Source organism: Grammomys surdaster, unplaced genomic scaffold, assembly GCF_004785775.1.
Source record: "Grammomys surdaster isolate TR1022 unplaced genomic scaffold, NIH_TR_1.0 362, whole genome shotgun sequence".
Lineage (NCBI taxonomy): Eukaryota > Metazoa > Chordata > Mammalia > Rodentia > Muridae > Grammomys > Grammomys surdaster.
The window spans coordinates 4,056,087-4,069,658 of record NW_021604781.1 but is presented as its reverse complement, the minus strand read 5'-3'; the positions used below and the strand labels follow the sequence as shown (position 1 = coordinate 4,069,658).

The 13,572-nt window shown below is 38.5% G+C and overlaps 1 protein-coding gene across 1 annotated transcript in view; it reads right to left on the bottom strand.

Annotated features, from left to right (window-relative positions):
- Brca2 (BRCA2 DNA repair associated) overlaps positions 1 to 13,572 on the bottom strand; it is a 44,006-nt gene that overhangs the window by 26,697 nt on the left and 3,737 nt on the right. Inside the window, exons 3-11 of the mRNA XM_028779741.1 lie at positions 13,077 to 13,304; positions 11,417 to 11,525; positions 10,856 to 10,905; positions 10,527 to 10,567; positions 10,229 to 10,340; positions 9,099 to 9,148; positions 8,254 to 8,365; positions 6,674 to 7,783; positions 440 to 5,194 (exon numbers count right to left, since the gene is read on the bottom strand). Coding sequence (XP_028635574.1) covers positions 440 to 5,194; positions 6,674 to 7,783; positions 8,254 to 8,365; positions 9,099 to 9,148; positions 10,229 to 10,340; positions 10,527 to 10,567; positions 10,856 to 10,905; positions 11,417 to 11,525; positions 13,077 to 13,304 — 6,567 coding nt within the window. The remainder of the gene's footprint in view (positions 1 to 439; positions 5,195 to 6,673; positions 7,784 to 8,253; positions 8,366 to 9,098; positions 9,149 to 10,228; positions 10,341 to 10,526; positions 10,568 to 10,855; positions 10,906 to 11,416; positions 11,526 to 13,076; positions 13,305 to 13,572) is intronic.

The following is a 13,572-nucleotide window of genomic DNA, read 5'->3' as shown; positions in this document are numbered from 1 at the left end:
ATTACCTTGCAAGAGGGATTAACTACACTTTATGGATATGGGAACAGGCTCAGAAAAGTGAGGTAACACATGAAGAGTACAGTAACTAAGTCATACACAGTACTAATTAAGCCATGGGGCTATACTAGAAACCAGCTTCTAACTGCCAGCATTGGAACTTCTTTACACACATGGGAAATATTAACATTTCACTAGCTTTGTTGAAAATAAAACTTCTTAGCATAATTTAACCCCAACTAAAAGTACACTAATGATCCTTAAAATATGGCTTTTTGGTACAGACTTACAGATACCAAGTTCTAAATCACTGTCTTCCAAACTCCACGGGGTGGGGGTGGGGGTGGGAGTGGGGAGATAGTATTTAACACTGTAACCTATGAGACTATTGAGGATGAAACACTTGAGAGACCAGCAGACCAAAGCAAAAGTAAATCCTTACCAACTGTGTCAACAGCCACTCCTCCTCTTTTCCTAGTTCTCGAATTTAACAAAACCTCGTTTTGGGGGCATGTAAACAGTGAGCATTTGGCATGAATCTGTTCAGAATCTGTTAGCTCATCATCTTCCATAAAAGCTTTGGCAATCTCCACTGCTTCTGTTTCAAAATAGTTCTCTGGCTCTTTGGAGTAACATTCTCCTATATTTGTTTTCACGGGAACATCAGAAAATGTTTTCATTTCATCAGTTTCTACTTTTATGTTTTGGGGTAAGGTTTCTTTTTCCAAAAGATTAGCTTTACTATGGGACTCTTTTGTTCCTAATACCAACTGTGTGTCTTGCTTTCTTCCCATCTGAGAGAGCTGAGGAGAAACTTCAATAGATTGAGTATTGCCAGAAGAACCACTTTCTTTATAGTTACTTGGTAAGCTGGATTTATCATTGTAGGTTTTCTGCAATTTAGAGTTTACAGGGTATTCTGGGGTTCTGTTTTCAACACAAGGTTGAGGAAGTATTTTTGATATGTCTTCAGGTGCAGGTGAATGTTGGAAAGTATGTTCAGTTCTGATCAAATCAAATTCCTCTAACATTCCTTTAACTTTCTGTAAGGCACTTTCTGACACTGTGACCAGTTTTCCACCTGCAGTGCTAAATCCAGAGAATACAGATGAACTGACATTGCCTGGGAGGGTTTTTGGGGGTGACAATACACCCTGGGTGTTATGCACCACCGAGTTTTCTCTTTTCACAGATTGATGTGATTTTTCATTACTTTCCAGTGAGGTCATGGAAGACAACTGTGTAGTATCACCATCCATCTCAGAAAACACTTGCCTTGCCTTTTCTAATGAAGCATCTGATACTTGTACAGCTTTTCCACTTGCTGTGCTAAAAATCCCGTAAGTGCGTGAAGGATGGACTGCCTCGGGAGGTTCTCTTCTAGATTTACATGTATCCCAAGTTCCCAAACTAACAGGTGGTGTTGCAGCTTTCTTCAGTCCAGACACACTTTGGCTATTCTGTAAAATTTGTTCATTCTGAGGATAAAAAATAGCCTTATGTGAGTTTATGGCAATATCACCTGAAGAGCTAGGACATATAAAATCCTCTGAATCATACAATGCTTTGTGACAGCTTGTATGGCAAGTGTCTGGTTTACTCTCTCTGTTTTGCTCGATTATTTTATTGCAGTTATCTGTGAATATCTCTTTTGTTCTTACAGTTTCTTGTGAATGAGCAGTAATGAATACGGGTGAGCCTACCTTACAATTCCTTGAATCCAGCATAGCTGAGTCAATGACTACATTCTTATTTGCATGTGGTGAAGCATTAGTCTCTAGTTTCTGAACACAATCTTCATTTACAGTTTGTGAATGTAGATTTCTTTCTTTTGTAGCAGATACTTTGTGAGAAATGGCATTGCCTTCAGCATTCTTCATGTCTGGCTGAACATCAGAAGCAATTGTATTTTTAAAGAAACATCCTGAATCATGTATATCATCATGATGACAAAAACTAGAATGGGATAGATAGCTGTGACACACACTAGGGTCACTAAAGAGAGTTGAAGCTTGGTTTTCAGAGACATGATTTGTATCAATTTCAGTTCTGATAATGACTAAACTACGTTCATATGAGGCATTTCTTGCAAAATCTTCAGTGTGTTCCTTTACACATTCGATTTTGATAGTATTTCTTGTTCCAAGCTTATCACCCTGTTCTCTAAGCCATTTTCTGCCTTTGGATAGAGAAGACTCTCTGACACAAGTTTTTCTACCGTCCCCCATATAACATGCCAAAGCAAAATCTTCAGTTTCTATTTTATTTTCTATGTTTTCATGTACTTTGGAAGAGGTACCATTTGATGTTGTGACATTTTCAGTTTGCCTATACATATGATCATTTTGCTGGGGTAGCATTTCAGTCTCCTTAGAGACAAAGTTCTGTATTTCTTCACATTTTGAGGCAGATACTTCAATTTTCTCATATGCTAATGTAAGTCCTTCTTTATAGTCCTCTCTGTTCTTTAGGGATTTTGTTTCTTGATGATTAAAACTAACATATTGTGTCTCATCAAAAAGGTTTTTCACTTTGTCCAAAGATTCCTGCATGATTTTGACTTTTTTCCCACTAGCTGTATAAAAACTCAACAGAGTAGGTTCTTTGATATTTTCTATTTCATATTCAGGATACTGCTGAAGAGCTGGTAATTGACTGACAGTTCCAATTGGAAAATGTTCTTCAAAGACCTTTTTAATACTGATAGCATTCTTGTGACATGAAATACGCATTTTGTCCTTATTTATGCCACAAAGAATTTTAGAATTCAAAGAATCTGAAATGACGGTCATTTCCTCTGTTTCTTGATTAAAAATATCCACACTTTTATTTAATGACTCTTTAGAGACTCTGATATTTTTCCCGCTTGCAGTCTGAAAGGATATATTAAACTCTTTTATGTTTTGTTCCATCTTATCTGAAGGTAATTGTTCTTTACCTGAAGATTTCATATGACATGTTTCCTCAGTTTTCATGACTTCCAAACATGTTAAATCTGATACACTTTCCTTAATTTGTGTGTTTTCCTCCCTCACATACTGGGTACTTGACTCAGGATATTTATTGCCTTGATCAGCAGCACAAGGTAAATCACTGTCACCTTTATGAATATAAACTGTGTCACTTGTACTTGATTTACTACCATCATTTCTTTGAGAGCCAGTATAGTTGTTATCTTCATGTTTTGTATTCATTACATAATTTTCAGGACTTTTGTCAACAAAAACACAGGTAGTCATTTCAATATTATTTTGTAATGTTACTTGGCACTTACTAGATTTCTCATTAAAACTTTTATCAGTGTTTTGTTTCTTTATCTTAAACACTGAATCATGATGTGAACTTGAAGAGAATCCTCTTGGTCCTACTTTTGCAGAAGGCTCCTCACTAATATTTTCAATGTCACTGAACAGTTTCATAGCTTTTCTCAGAGCCTCATTAGACACACTAAGTTTTGTGCCAAGAGCAGAACAAAATCCTCCAAACTCCTTTTCATTTATATTTGGTAAAAAACAAGATGTATTTCTGTTATAAGTGTCTCCGAACAGGTGAGGAAAGCTTTGTTTAACTCCAGCCAAACCTTCAAATTGCTTGCTGTGATCTGTCTGATCTACAGAGGAGGGGTCCACTGGGAGATGAAGATCAACATCTTTCCACTCCTCAGAAGCAGTACTTACAACCATCTGGTTTCCAGGCACTTCAGATGTATTATTCTGTGCTATGTGGCTTGGCTTTCCAAACTGTGTGAATTCAAACTGACTTCCTGATTCTTCCAAAATAGTAGAAAGTTCTGTAATTTCTGCTTTTTGGCTGGGCGTTAAATTATGATTTGAATGAAAATCTTGCTTTGAACATAACATCTGAGGTGTTGTGTGAGTATCTTCATGAGAAACAGATGATTGACTATGAGACGGTATAGATACAGTAGTAACTGATTTCAAATCAAATGTATGAGGTTCACTTAGTCTCTTCTGTTTTGCTAATGGAAGGGTATTAACAATGTCAATACAAGCTAAACTAGTAGGATACTGTTCTTCAATATCTTTGAAGAACATTTTGCTTTTCTTGACATTATGCTCTGAAAGTTTTATTTCTTTATTGGAAGCTGTTCTGAAGCTACCTCCAAAATTATGGTTCAGGACTGGATCAAAAAACCCTGACCATTTGTCTGAATAATCATTGTTCCCATCCGATTTCATATCCAAGGAGGAATTCAACTTGAAATCTTTGTCTGTGGTTCCTTTCTGATGCTGCTCTATAATATTTCTGCTCTTCTCTATACAATCATGGACCACAGCCAATGAATCCGAGTCCTTTGTAATCAACACTTGGGCTGCATGCTCATCATCTAAGGCTCCATCTACTGCCATGGGAGAGTTCTTGAGCCTTTTTGCATGGCTGAGGTCTTCTTCCTGGAGTTCCACAGCACTTCCTAAATCAGGCTTATTGCTTTCATTGGTTACTTGAAAAGCAAAATTATTCTCGTTGTCTGGGAAAAGTTCTTCAGAATTCATATTGACTGTTACTTCTGAAATAAAAGATGAGTCTTTCTGGTCCTTTTGTATGACTGCTATTTTTGCATTTTGATTGAACTGTGACTTCACTGAAGAGGACACTTCTATTATATATCCTCCAGGTGGCAGAAGCTCAGAGGTTTTAGAATTTTCCCTTAAGACACACATTTCATTGCTTAATTCAATATTATCTTTACAACTCTCACATTGCATTTTCTCTGGCATTCTACACATTTTCCCTCTAGAAACCACAACTGCCTTTGACAGAGGTGGCTTTGAGCTGGGAGTTAATTTAAGAGTACTTGTTCTGTTGAGGCCACCGAGAGGGTTTTCCTGTGATTCAAAGCTAATGCTGCTAAGTTGCACTGCTGCTGCATGCCTTCCTGCAGGAAGACATGCTGAGACTAAGACTTCTTTCCTGTCAGAAACTTTTGGACTTTTTTGATCATTTTCACAAGGTCTTTCTGGCAAGCATGACAGAAAGTCAGCTTCTAGGGCTGGATATGGCTGTGGATTTTCTTCACTGACTATTGCTTCTTTGTCATTAAGATCCTGAGATGTCAATGCATGAATATAACTAATTTCTTTACTTGCAGCAGTCCCAAAAGAGTTGGTCAAGGACAAAGATGGCTCTTCAGAATCATTCAGTAAACAGCTTTTTTTGACAGAAGAATCTGGCATACCTAAGCATAAGAATACAGAGTGATGGGACAAGTTAAAGTAGGATTAATTGCATCCACTCAGTGCTTTTCCTAAGTTAAAGTGTTTAAAATAAGAAGTACAAGAAGGCCGGGCGGTGGTGGCGCACGCCTTTAATCCCAGCACTTGGGAGGCAGAGGCAGGCGGATTTCTGGGTTCGAGAGTTCGAGGCTAGCCTGGTCTACAGAGTTCCAGGACAGCCAGGGCTACACAGAGAAACCCTGTCTCAAAAAACCAAAAAAAAAAAAAAAAAAAAAAGAAGTACAAGAAGAGCAAAGGGTGACCGACAAATTTAAAACAGATTCCTGAATGGCTGCAATTCTGAAGTTACTAAATTTCTACATGAAAAGGCTAAGGAGATAGCTCAGTCAGTGAACTACTTGTCATGCAGACCTGAATCCAGGTCCCCAGCATCCCCATAAAATTCTGGGTGTGGCATAAGTATCTATAAACTCCAGGGCTCCTGGAGCTCAAACAACTCTTTGATACTCTAGTACCACTACCACCTACCTATTCACCATGTCATTTACAATTTCTCACAGGGAGACAAAACTGATTTCACATGATGGAGATGAGGAAAGCAGTAGAAATCTTCCTTATGTTCCCTAGGCTGGCCTTGAATTCCTAGGCTTAATTAATCCTCCTACTTCAGCTTCCCAAGTAAACACTATTTTCAGCTATCCAGTTTTTACATACTAAACACCCTAAAGCAGGAGCTAAGTAGTCAAGTTCCTAATGTGTTTGGATAGAAAACTGTCTTAGGAGCCATAGAGCAAGACACAGTGGTGTATGTCTGTGGTCCCAACTACTTGGGAGACTAAAGCAGGATGATCTCTCAAGGCCAAGTTCAAAACCAGCATAGAGTAAAAAGGGAGGACGATGGCTTGGTGGCTTAGGGTGCAATGAATGATTTGCCATTAAGCCTGAGGACCTGAAAACCCACCTGGTGAAAAAGGAAAACTGACTCAGACAAGTAATCCACTGACCTCCACATATACACCATGTGCCATGCATATGACCACACACATATACACAATAAACAAATGCAACAAAAACAAAAAACAAAGAGTCAACAATATATGGTGCAAATTGCTCTAATAAATTTGAGTGACATAATTCTAAATGCCAAGTCCAAAGTCTCAACAATAATCTATATAGGTACCATCTGAGATTAAATGATTCCTAGAACCAGGCAGAGTGCCCCACACATTTAATCCAAGCACTGGGGAAGCAGAGGCAGGTGGGTATCTGAGTTCCAGACCAGCCTGAGTTCCAAGATAGCCAGGGCTACACAGGGCTCTCACAAAACCAAAACCAAACCAAACCAAAAAGAGATCTGAGAAACTACAGAAAGACAGCAGGTGTTTCTTTAAAAAAAAAAAAAAAATTTAAAGTATATTCAAATAAGAGAATTTAATCTCATCCATGAGACTATATATATTAGAAGAAAAAAAGAAAAATACCTGAATTCACATTTGTAAAGGTGAGTGGTACTTCAAAAACACTTGCTTCAAACTGGGCTGAACGGTTAGTAAGCTCTGACTGTCTGTGTGTCTGTAGTTTTTTTCCTTGATGAGATGCATCATCACTTACAGAGTAAATAAACTTTCTTCTTTTATTTTTTAGAGTGGATATTAAACCTGCATTTTTCACAGTTGCAGAAGTGTCAGTGAGAGCGGCTGGCCAGCTTCCAGTGTCAGCTGAACTAGGATATAAAGAATCTTCCCTCTGTGAGCATGCAGTATGTATTCCCAATCTACCTGCAGAGACTTCATGTTCTTCTGTAAAGGCTGAGCTGGTCATACTATCTGAGAAAACAGTACCCAAAGTCTCTTCAAGTGGCTCTCTCAACTTGAATATAGACTTCTTGATATTCTGAGACAGACAGGCTATTTGACTTGTTCCAGACACCATTTGCTTCCCTGCAACGGAATCTTTGTATGATTCAAGATGCTGTCCTTCATGTTCCTTATCTACCAGAGTTTCCTCACTGGACATCTTTTCTGGTTCTGGGAGACTAGAAATATGAGGAAAAGAATTTTCTGAAGTAATAGAGCCAGTACCTTCTTTCTTCATATCTATGAAATCTTCTTCTGAAATATTTTGGTTATGAGAAGAAATATGAAGTAAGGGTATTTTTCCTGTCTGAGTTTCATTTAGAGCAGATAGGCTTGGCTGAGACCATCTACTGTCTGAACATTGTTCAGCTTCATTGCAGATTTCCTCACTCTGGCTGTAAAAGGGGTTCTGGTTTGTTACACCTGGATCTAAGGGATCACTATCTCTTGGTTCGATTTCAAGTGTAAATGAGTTTTTATCATCAGCTTGTCTTCTAGCTTCTTCACATAATTCATCAGTTCTTGTTTCACTGAAAATTTTCTTCCTGGTCTTGCCCATTCTCATTTTCTGTAGATTTCTGATTCTACGTTTAGGAAAACATAATGAGAAACTATCGTCTTCGGAAGTATCTACAGTTGTCTCCCCATCTTCTAGAACATTTGGTATTGGCTTTCTAAGGCAGTCTTTGAAGCTATTTCTTTTGTCAGATGAATCCCCAAACATTTCCCCCAATCCTGTTAAAATTCAAAACAAAAGCACATTATAACATTTACAATGCAACCATATTCATATTATTCTCTCAATTCTTTTCAGAAATCACTCACATTAAATAATACACAGGTCAGCAGTAAGAGGTTATTCTGAATGCCAGTTCTTCTGGCAAGTCACTCTTCTCCTAAAATCGGATCCCAATGGATTGAAAGTCTTTATTCCTAATCTTAAATAACTCATTTTTTTTTCAGTTCTATACAATTAAGTGTATACCTTTAAAAGTGCTATGTATTCAATCTACTATTCCAAGAACTATCAATCCAGATGTAGCAAGTCAATTCTGTACTACTACAACTACAAAAAGAAATCTATCAAGTTAGTTTCTATCTTCTATATTTCAGAGGTTGAGAAAGAAATGCAGTGGCATTTCTCCCTAAGAAAAGAACAGTGTCATCAATTCAGATCAGTAGCTCAACTAAATAGATAGACTTACCCTGACTAAAAGCTTCTTGCTGATTTTTGTTTTCACTGTCAGTTACAGAGGAGACAGATCTATCATTCTTTTTCAGACTGTTATTGTGGTTAGAAAAACAGCTTTTCAAAGTCTGCAGAAATTATGTTCAAAATCATTAATTAGTATAACTCTTACATTACACACATATATACTTGTTACCAAATAGAAAGACAGAACAAATTTTATAGGAAGAAATTGTATATAAGGATCATGCTAAGAAACATCTCCAAAAGCTTTGGAAAATCATAAACTGCAGTTAAAAAATGCAGGATAGCTGAGGCACAGTGACCCATACATATAATAGTAGTATGTGAGAAGCAGATGTAGGATGATCATCCCAAGCTTGAGGCCAAAACGATTTACACAACTACTTTCAGGCTAGCTAGCTAGGACTGCATAGCATAACCCATCTCAAAAAAAGTCAAAAACACAAGCCAAAGGAACAATAACTGCCAAACCAAAACCAGAGGAGCTACTGGTAATTGACAGCTACTGAGGGAGGGAGAGTCATCTGGGGGGGGGGGGGGGTATGGCCACTGGTAGGCTGCCCCATTCTCCAATGCCCCATATCCATATGCACCCAGGGGCACTAATTGGATTCAGGGGATCATTTTAAAAAGAAAAAAATACATGAAGTTGAGAGTAGGTCATGTTGGGGAGGATCATGGGGGAGTTGGAGGAAGACAGAGAGGGTGAATATGATCAAAACTAATTACATACACAAATGGCCACCTCACAGAATTAACAAAATATTTTTTAAAAAGCATAAAAACCACTAACAAAACAAAATCAAGTGAAGGCATACCAGCCTGACACTGACTTACAGCAGGAGAGTCAACAGGAAATGCAGTTCTAAGTGCTTCCTCATCTCGGGCTAAAAACAAAAATTCAATTTAGCTATAGTGGACTATATATCATACAATAAAATTAATATCAGGAACACCTCCCTCACACATATACATGTGAAAGAAAATTATGTGACCAAAGCCAGCAATGAGAAACATCAACATAGTCTGACTTGTTACACTGTTTCTTTTTTCTTTCTTTCTTTCTTTTTTTGGTTTTTTGAGACAGGGTTTCTCTGTACAGCCTTGGCTGTCCTGGAACTCACTCTGTAGACCAGGCTGGCCTCGAACTCAGAAATCCGCCTGTCTCTGCCTCCCAAGTGCTGAGATTAAAGGCGTGCGCCACCACTGCCTGGCTTGTTACACTGTTTCTTAATGTGGTTTGGTGATACTAATGTTCTCTACAGGGGCAGATGAAAGATCTCTAAGGTTGTGTCTTCAAAGGCTCTCAAGGAGATTTAGACAATGATACAGACAGGAAGGCATAATTAATGCTAATCACTTCCTAGCTTTCAGCCTTTTTACTTTCTATGCCATCTTGCCAGCCCTCAAACTATGGCTTGATGATTCCAGCAAAATAACTTTAGTTTTCATCTATTTAGCTCGAAGTGACTATACCTTCTTTTGTTGCTTATGTGAAATAAAATAAAAAGGCTCGATAAATGTGTATGAAGTTATCATATATAGATGACAGAGTGCTAAAATATGTGTCTCTTTGATTGCATTTTAAATAAAACACAAAAATTTTCTATAAATACTTACTGTACAGTAATATGTGTCATTCATGTTTGCTTACATGTTTACCTGTATTTTTATTTTCTGTATATGGGTGTTTTGTCTACAAATACATATGTACATCACATGCATGCAGGAGTCTGTAGAGGCTAAAAGACACCAGTTCCCCTGGAACTGGAGCTATGGACAGTTGTGAGCCACCACGTGGATGGTAGAAATAAACCAGGATCCTCTGCAAGAGCAGCCAGTGCTCTTAAGCACTGAGCCATCTCTCCAGCCCTGCCACATTTTCTTCCTAACATAAGACTGATTGGAGATGACAACTTAGCGTCTCATCCAGCTCTTCCTGTCCAGTACACATTTGTCACTGTTACCTATAAGCACAGTGGAACTCAGGGTTGGTGGTGTAGCTAATGAACTTGTCCAAGACATATCAGGATCCACTTCAACTCCCAGACTCTCAGAAATATGTTTTGGTGTCTGACCCTACAAAGAAATGCAGCCGTTAATTTACAGAAACACTGACGGTTAACTTTTCATTCACACTTTATCACTTAATGCCTCTGTCAGACAGTATGCTAAGTACAGACCTCAACTCTCAAGTCAAAGGGATAAAACATACCGTCACCTTCTCAACTGATAGACCATAAGTAACCCAAGCAGAACATTTACCTCCTCGAGTTTTGGTGTATAAAATAAACTTCCAGATACCACTGCAGGTGAAATAAAACAGAAAATTATTAGATCTTTATTAACACTTCTAAAACCTACAAATAAAAACCATAGGGCTAGAGACATGGCTCAGAACTTAAGAGCACTGGCGCTTTTGCAAAAGGCCTGTGTTCCTAGGACCCAATACAAGCAGCTCACTTCCAGCCTCTGGACACCAGGCATGCAGGCAGTGTATACACATACACATTGGCAAAACACTCATACGTACAACTTAGATGTAAAGAAGGTCTCAAAAGACAATAAAATACAAACATTTCCTGTGCTCGTACCTGGCTTTTCTCGTTGTGGTACTGCCTGTGTGCATCGCAGCATAAGAGGGCTAGACAAAATGAAACAGTGGCCTCAGGTTAAAAAGACAACACAGCAACAGAGAGAGTACTGAGTACTGAAGCTTAATGGTTTTATGGTTTTGGAGACAAGGGCTTGCTATGTTAGCCTGGGCTGGCTTCCTACTGCCCTAGGATTTCAGGAGTGGGTTACCAGACCTGGCTCAAAGTAAATGTTTCTAACATAAAAATTACTAAATTAAGGAATCTATTATACATTATTTAAAAATAGAAGTTCTTCCAGGAGGTACTCAGCCAAAGCAATCTGGATGACAGCTTATTTCTGTGAAACAAACACATGCAAGAAAATGTTTTACTTGAACACATTTTAATAACCAATATGCATGATGATGGATCATGACTGAATCCCCAGCCTTGTGGGAGGCTAAGGCTAGAGGATTCTGTATGCAAAACCAGCCTGGACTGCAGTGAGAATAGACCTTGAAAGCAAACATATAACACATGTCCTATGCACTTGTAAAATATCCATCAGTTCCATCATACCTTTCACCAAGACGAGATCTCAGAGGTGGACTGGCAGCATCCACCACAGGGTCCGTTTTGGCCTTCTTTTTGCCGTGACTTTTGTGCTTACTATTTGCAACAACCTTCCCTGAAACAGTAAAACAATCCAGTGAGGATACAGACACTGTACATTTTGAGCTTTTACTTTTTGAACTTAACAGAAATACATCTCAAGGGATATGTGCACCCTATGTATGACATCAGGGAAGGCACCTAGTCCAACATGACTGTCATTCTATGAAAAGCTTTCACCATTCAGTTTGAGACTCCTGAATACAAGTGGAGAAGCAAGGCTTCATGACTGCAACTTCCCCTGCTCCCTTCCTTCCTCTTTGATGCTGGACACTGAAACTAGGGCTTTTCAAATGATGAAAACATACACACTACCAAACTACAAAGCTAGGCTGATGGCCTCATTTGACATGACTGTTATGATGCTTTCCTTTTGCATTTCACTCTTGGTTGTAACCCAACCATTTGGCTTCTCTGAAAAAAATGCTGTTTAACCTGCAGAACCATGTACAAGATGTTTGTTTCCCTGCACACCCCTTTTTTTGAGACAGAATCTTTCTATATAGCCCTGCCTATCCTAAAACTTGCTAGGTAGGCTGGGCTGGCCTTGAACTAAGAGATCCACCTGCCTCTGCCTCCAAACGCTAGGATCAAAGGAGTGCACACCACCAACTGGTAGATATTCTGTCTTTTGTCTTCTGACTATATCCATAGCATTTATAATAATGTCTGACATGCTCACTGAGCATATCACAAAGTAGTACTCCAAAGAAAAGGGCATACTATGTCAAGGAAGTAATAAATATTCCAGAGACTGAACGAATGCAGAACTTTACTAAATAAGTGGCACCTAGGTCACAGAAACTGGTATCAAAATACTTACAAGAAACTGATTACAAAAAAATCTCCACCCTTGCCAGGCAGTGGTGGCACACACCTTTAATCCCAGCACTTGGGAGGCGGAGGCAGGCAGATTTCTGAGTTCAAGGCCAGCCTGGTCTACAGAGTGAGTTCCAGGACAGCCAGGGCTAGACAGAGAAACTTTGTCTCGAAAAACCAAAAAACAAACAAACAAACAAACAAAGAAACAAACAAAACTTGGGAAAAAAATCCCCACCTTATTATAACTTGAAGAAATATAGCTTAGTAAATATCAAGACAAGTCATTTTGAATATCAAAGTCATAATTCAGAAAATCTTAGCTGGTGGCATGTATTAAAAAGAGGCATTTATTAAATACTTAAGTTATTTCACTGAACCAAAGTTTATCATGTAGTACTTCCACCATCTCCATCTTCAGTTAGGGAAGAGTTGAGCAAGACCGATTTGCACAACAGAACTCAGTTCATCACAGAGCTGATTTTACATACAACTTTGCCTGAAGTCCCAGCTTAGGTACCCTCCATCACATAGCATGATTTACCCAAGTTAAATCTATAGTGAACTAATTCTTTGGTTGTTTTTTTCTTTTTTGAGATAGGATCTCTCCTTTCTCAAAAGTATGTAGCTCTGGCTGTAGTGAACTTAGTAAGTAAACCAGGCTGGCCTCAAACTCAGAGATCCACCTGTTTCTGCCTCACTAGTGCTAGGATTAAAGGCATGTGCCACCACTCATAGCTACAATTACCTAATTCTTTGAAAGGTGACTGGTCTAGTGGCAGAGTTTGTCTTCTTTCTTTGAAGATTATTGGAGTTGAAGCAAACTGATGGTAAGAGGGATTTCTCTGTGGTGTTTTAAACAGCTGTGGTTCATAATTGTGGGGCTTATATTCAGAGTCTTCTGGAGGTTCAGAATTATATGGTGGGGCTTCTGAAGAAAGTTCTTCAAACCAATTGAGGCTTATTGGTCCTAAATCTGCAAAAAAGAAAAAAAAATCTCACCTCAGTTTTAATGAATGACAAGGAGAAATTCATAACCAATGAAGATCATAATAAAGAACAGGGCTGCTAAAGGTGATTCCATCTGCTGTGCCTGACAACCTGAGTTAGACTGAAATATACACACAGAAGTTGTTCTCATTGTTGTGTCATGGGAATTTGTGTGTGCACACATGTAAAATCAATAAATAAATGCAAAAAGGTTCAAAGAGCACATTAAAGAATAAAGGAGAGGCATGGTTGTA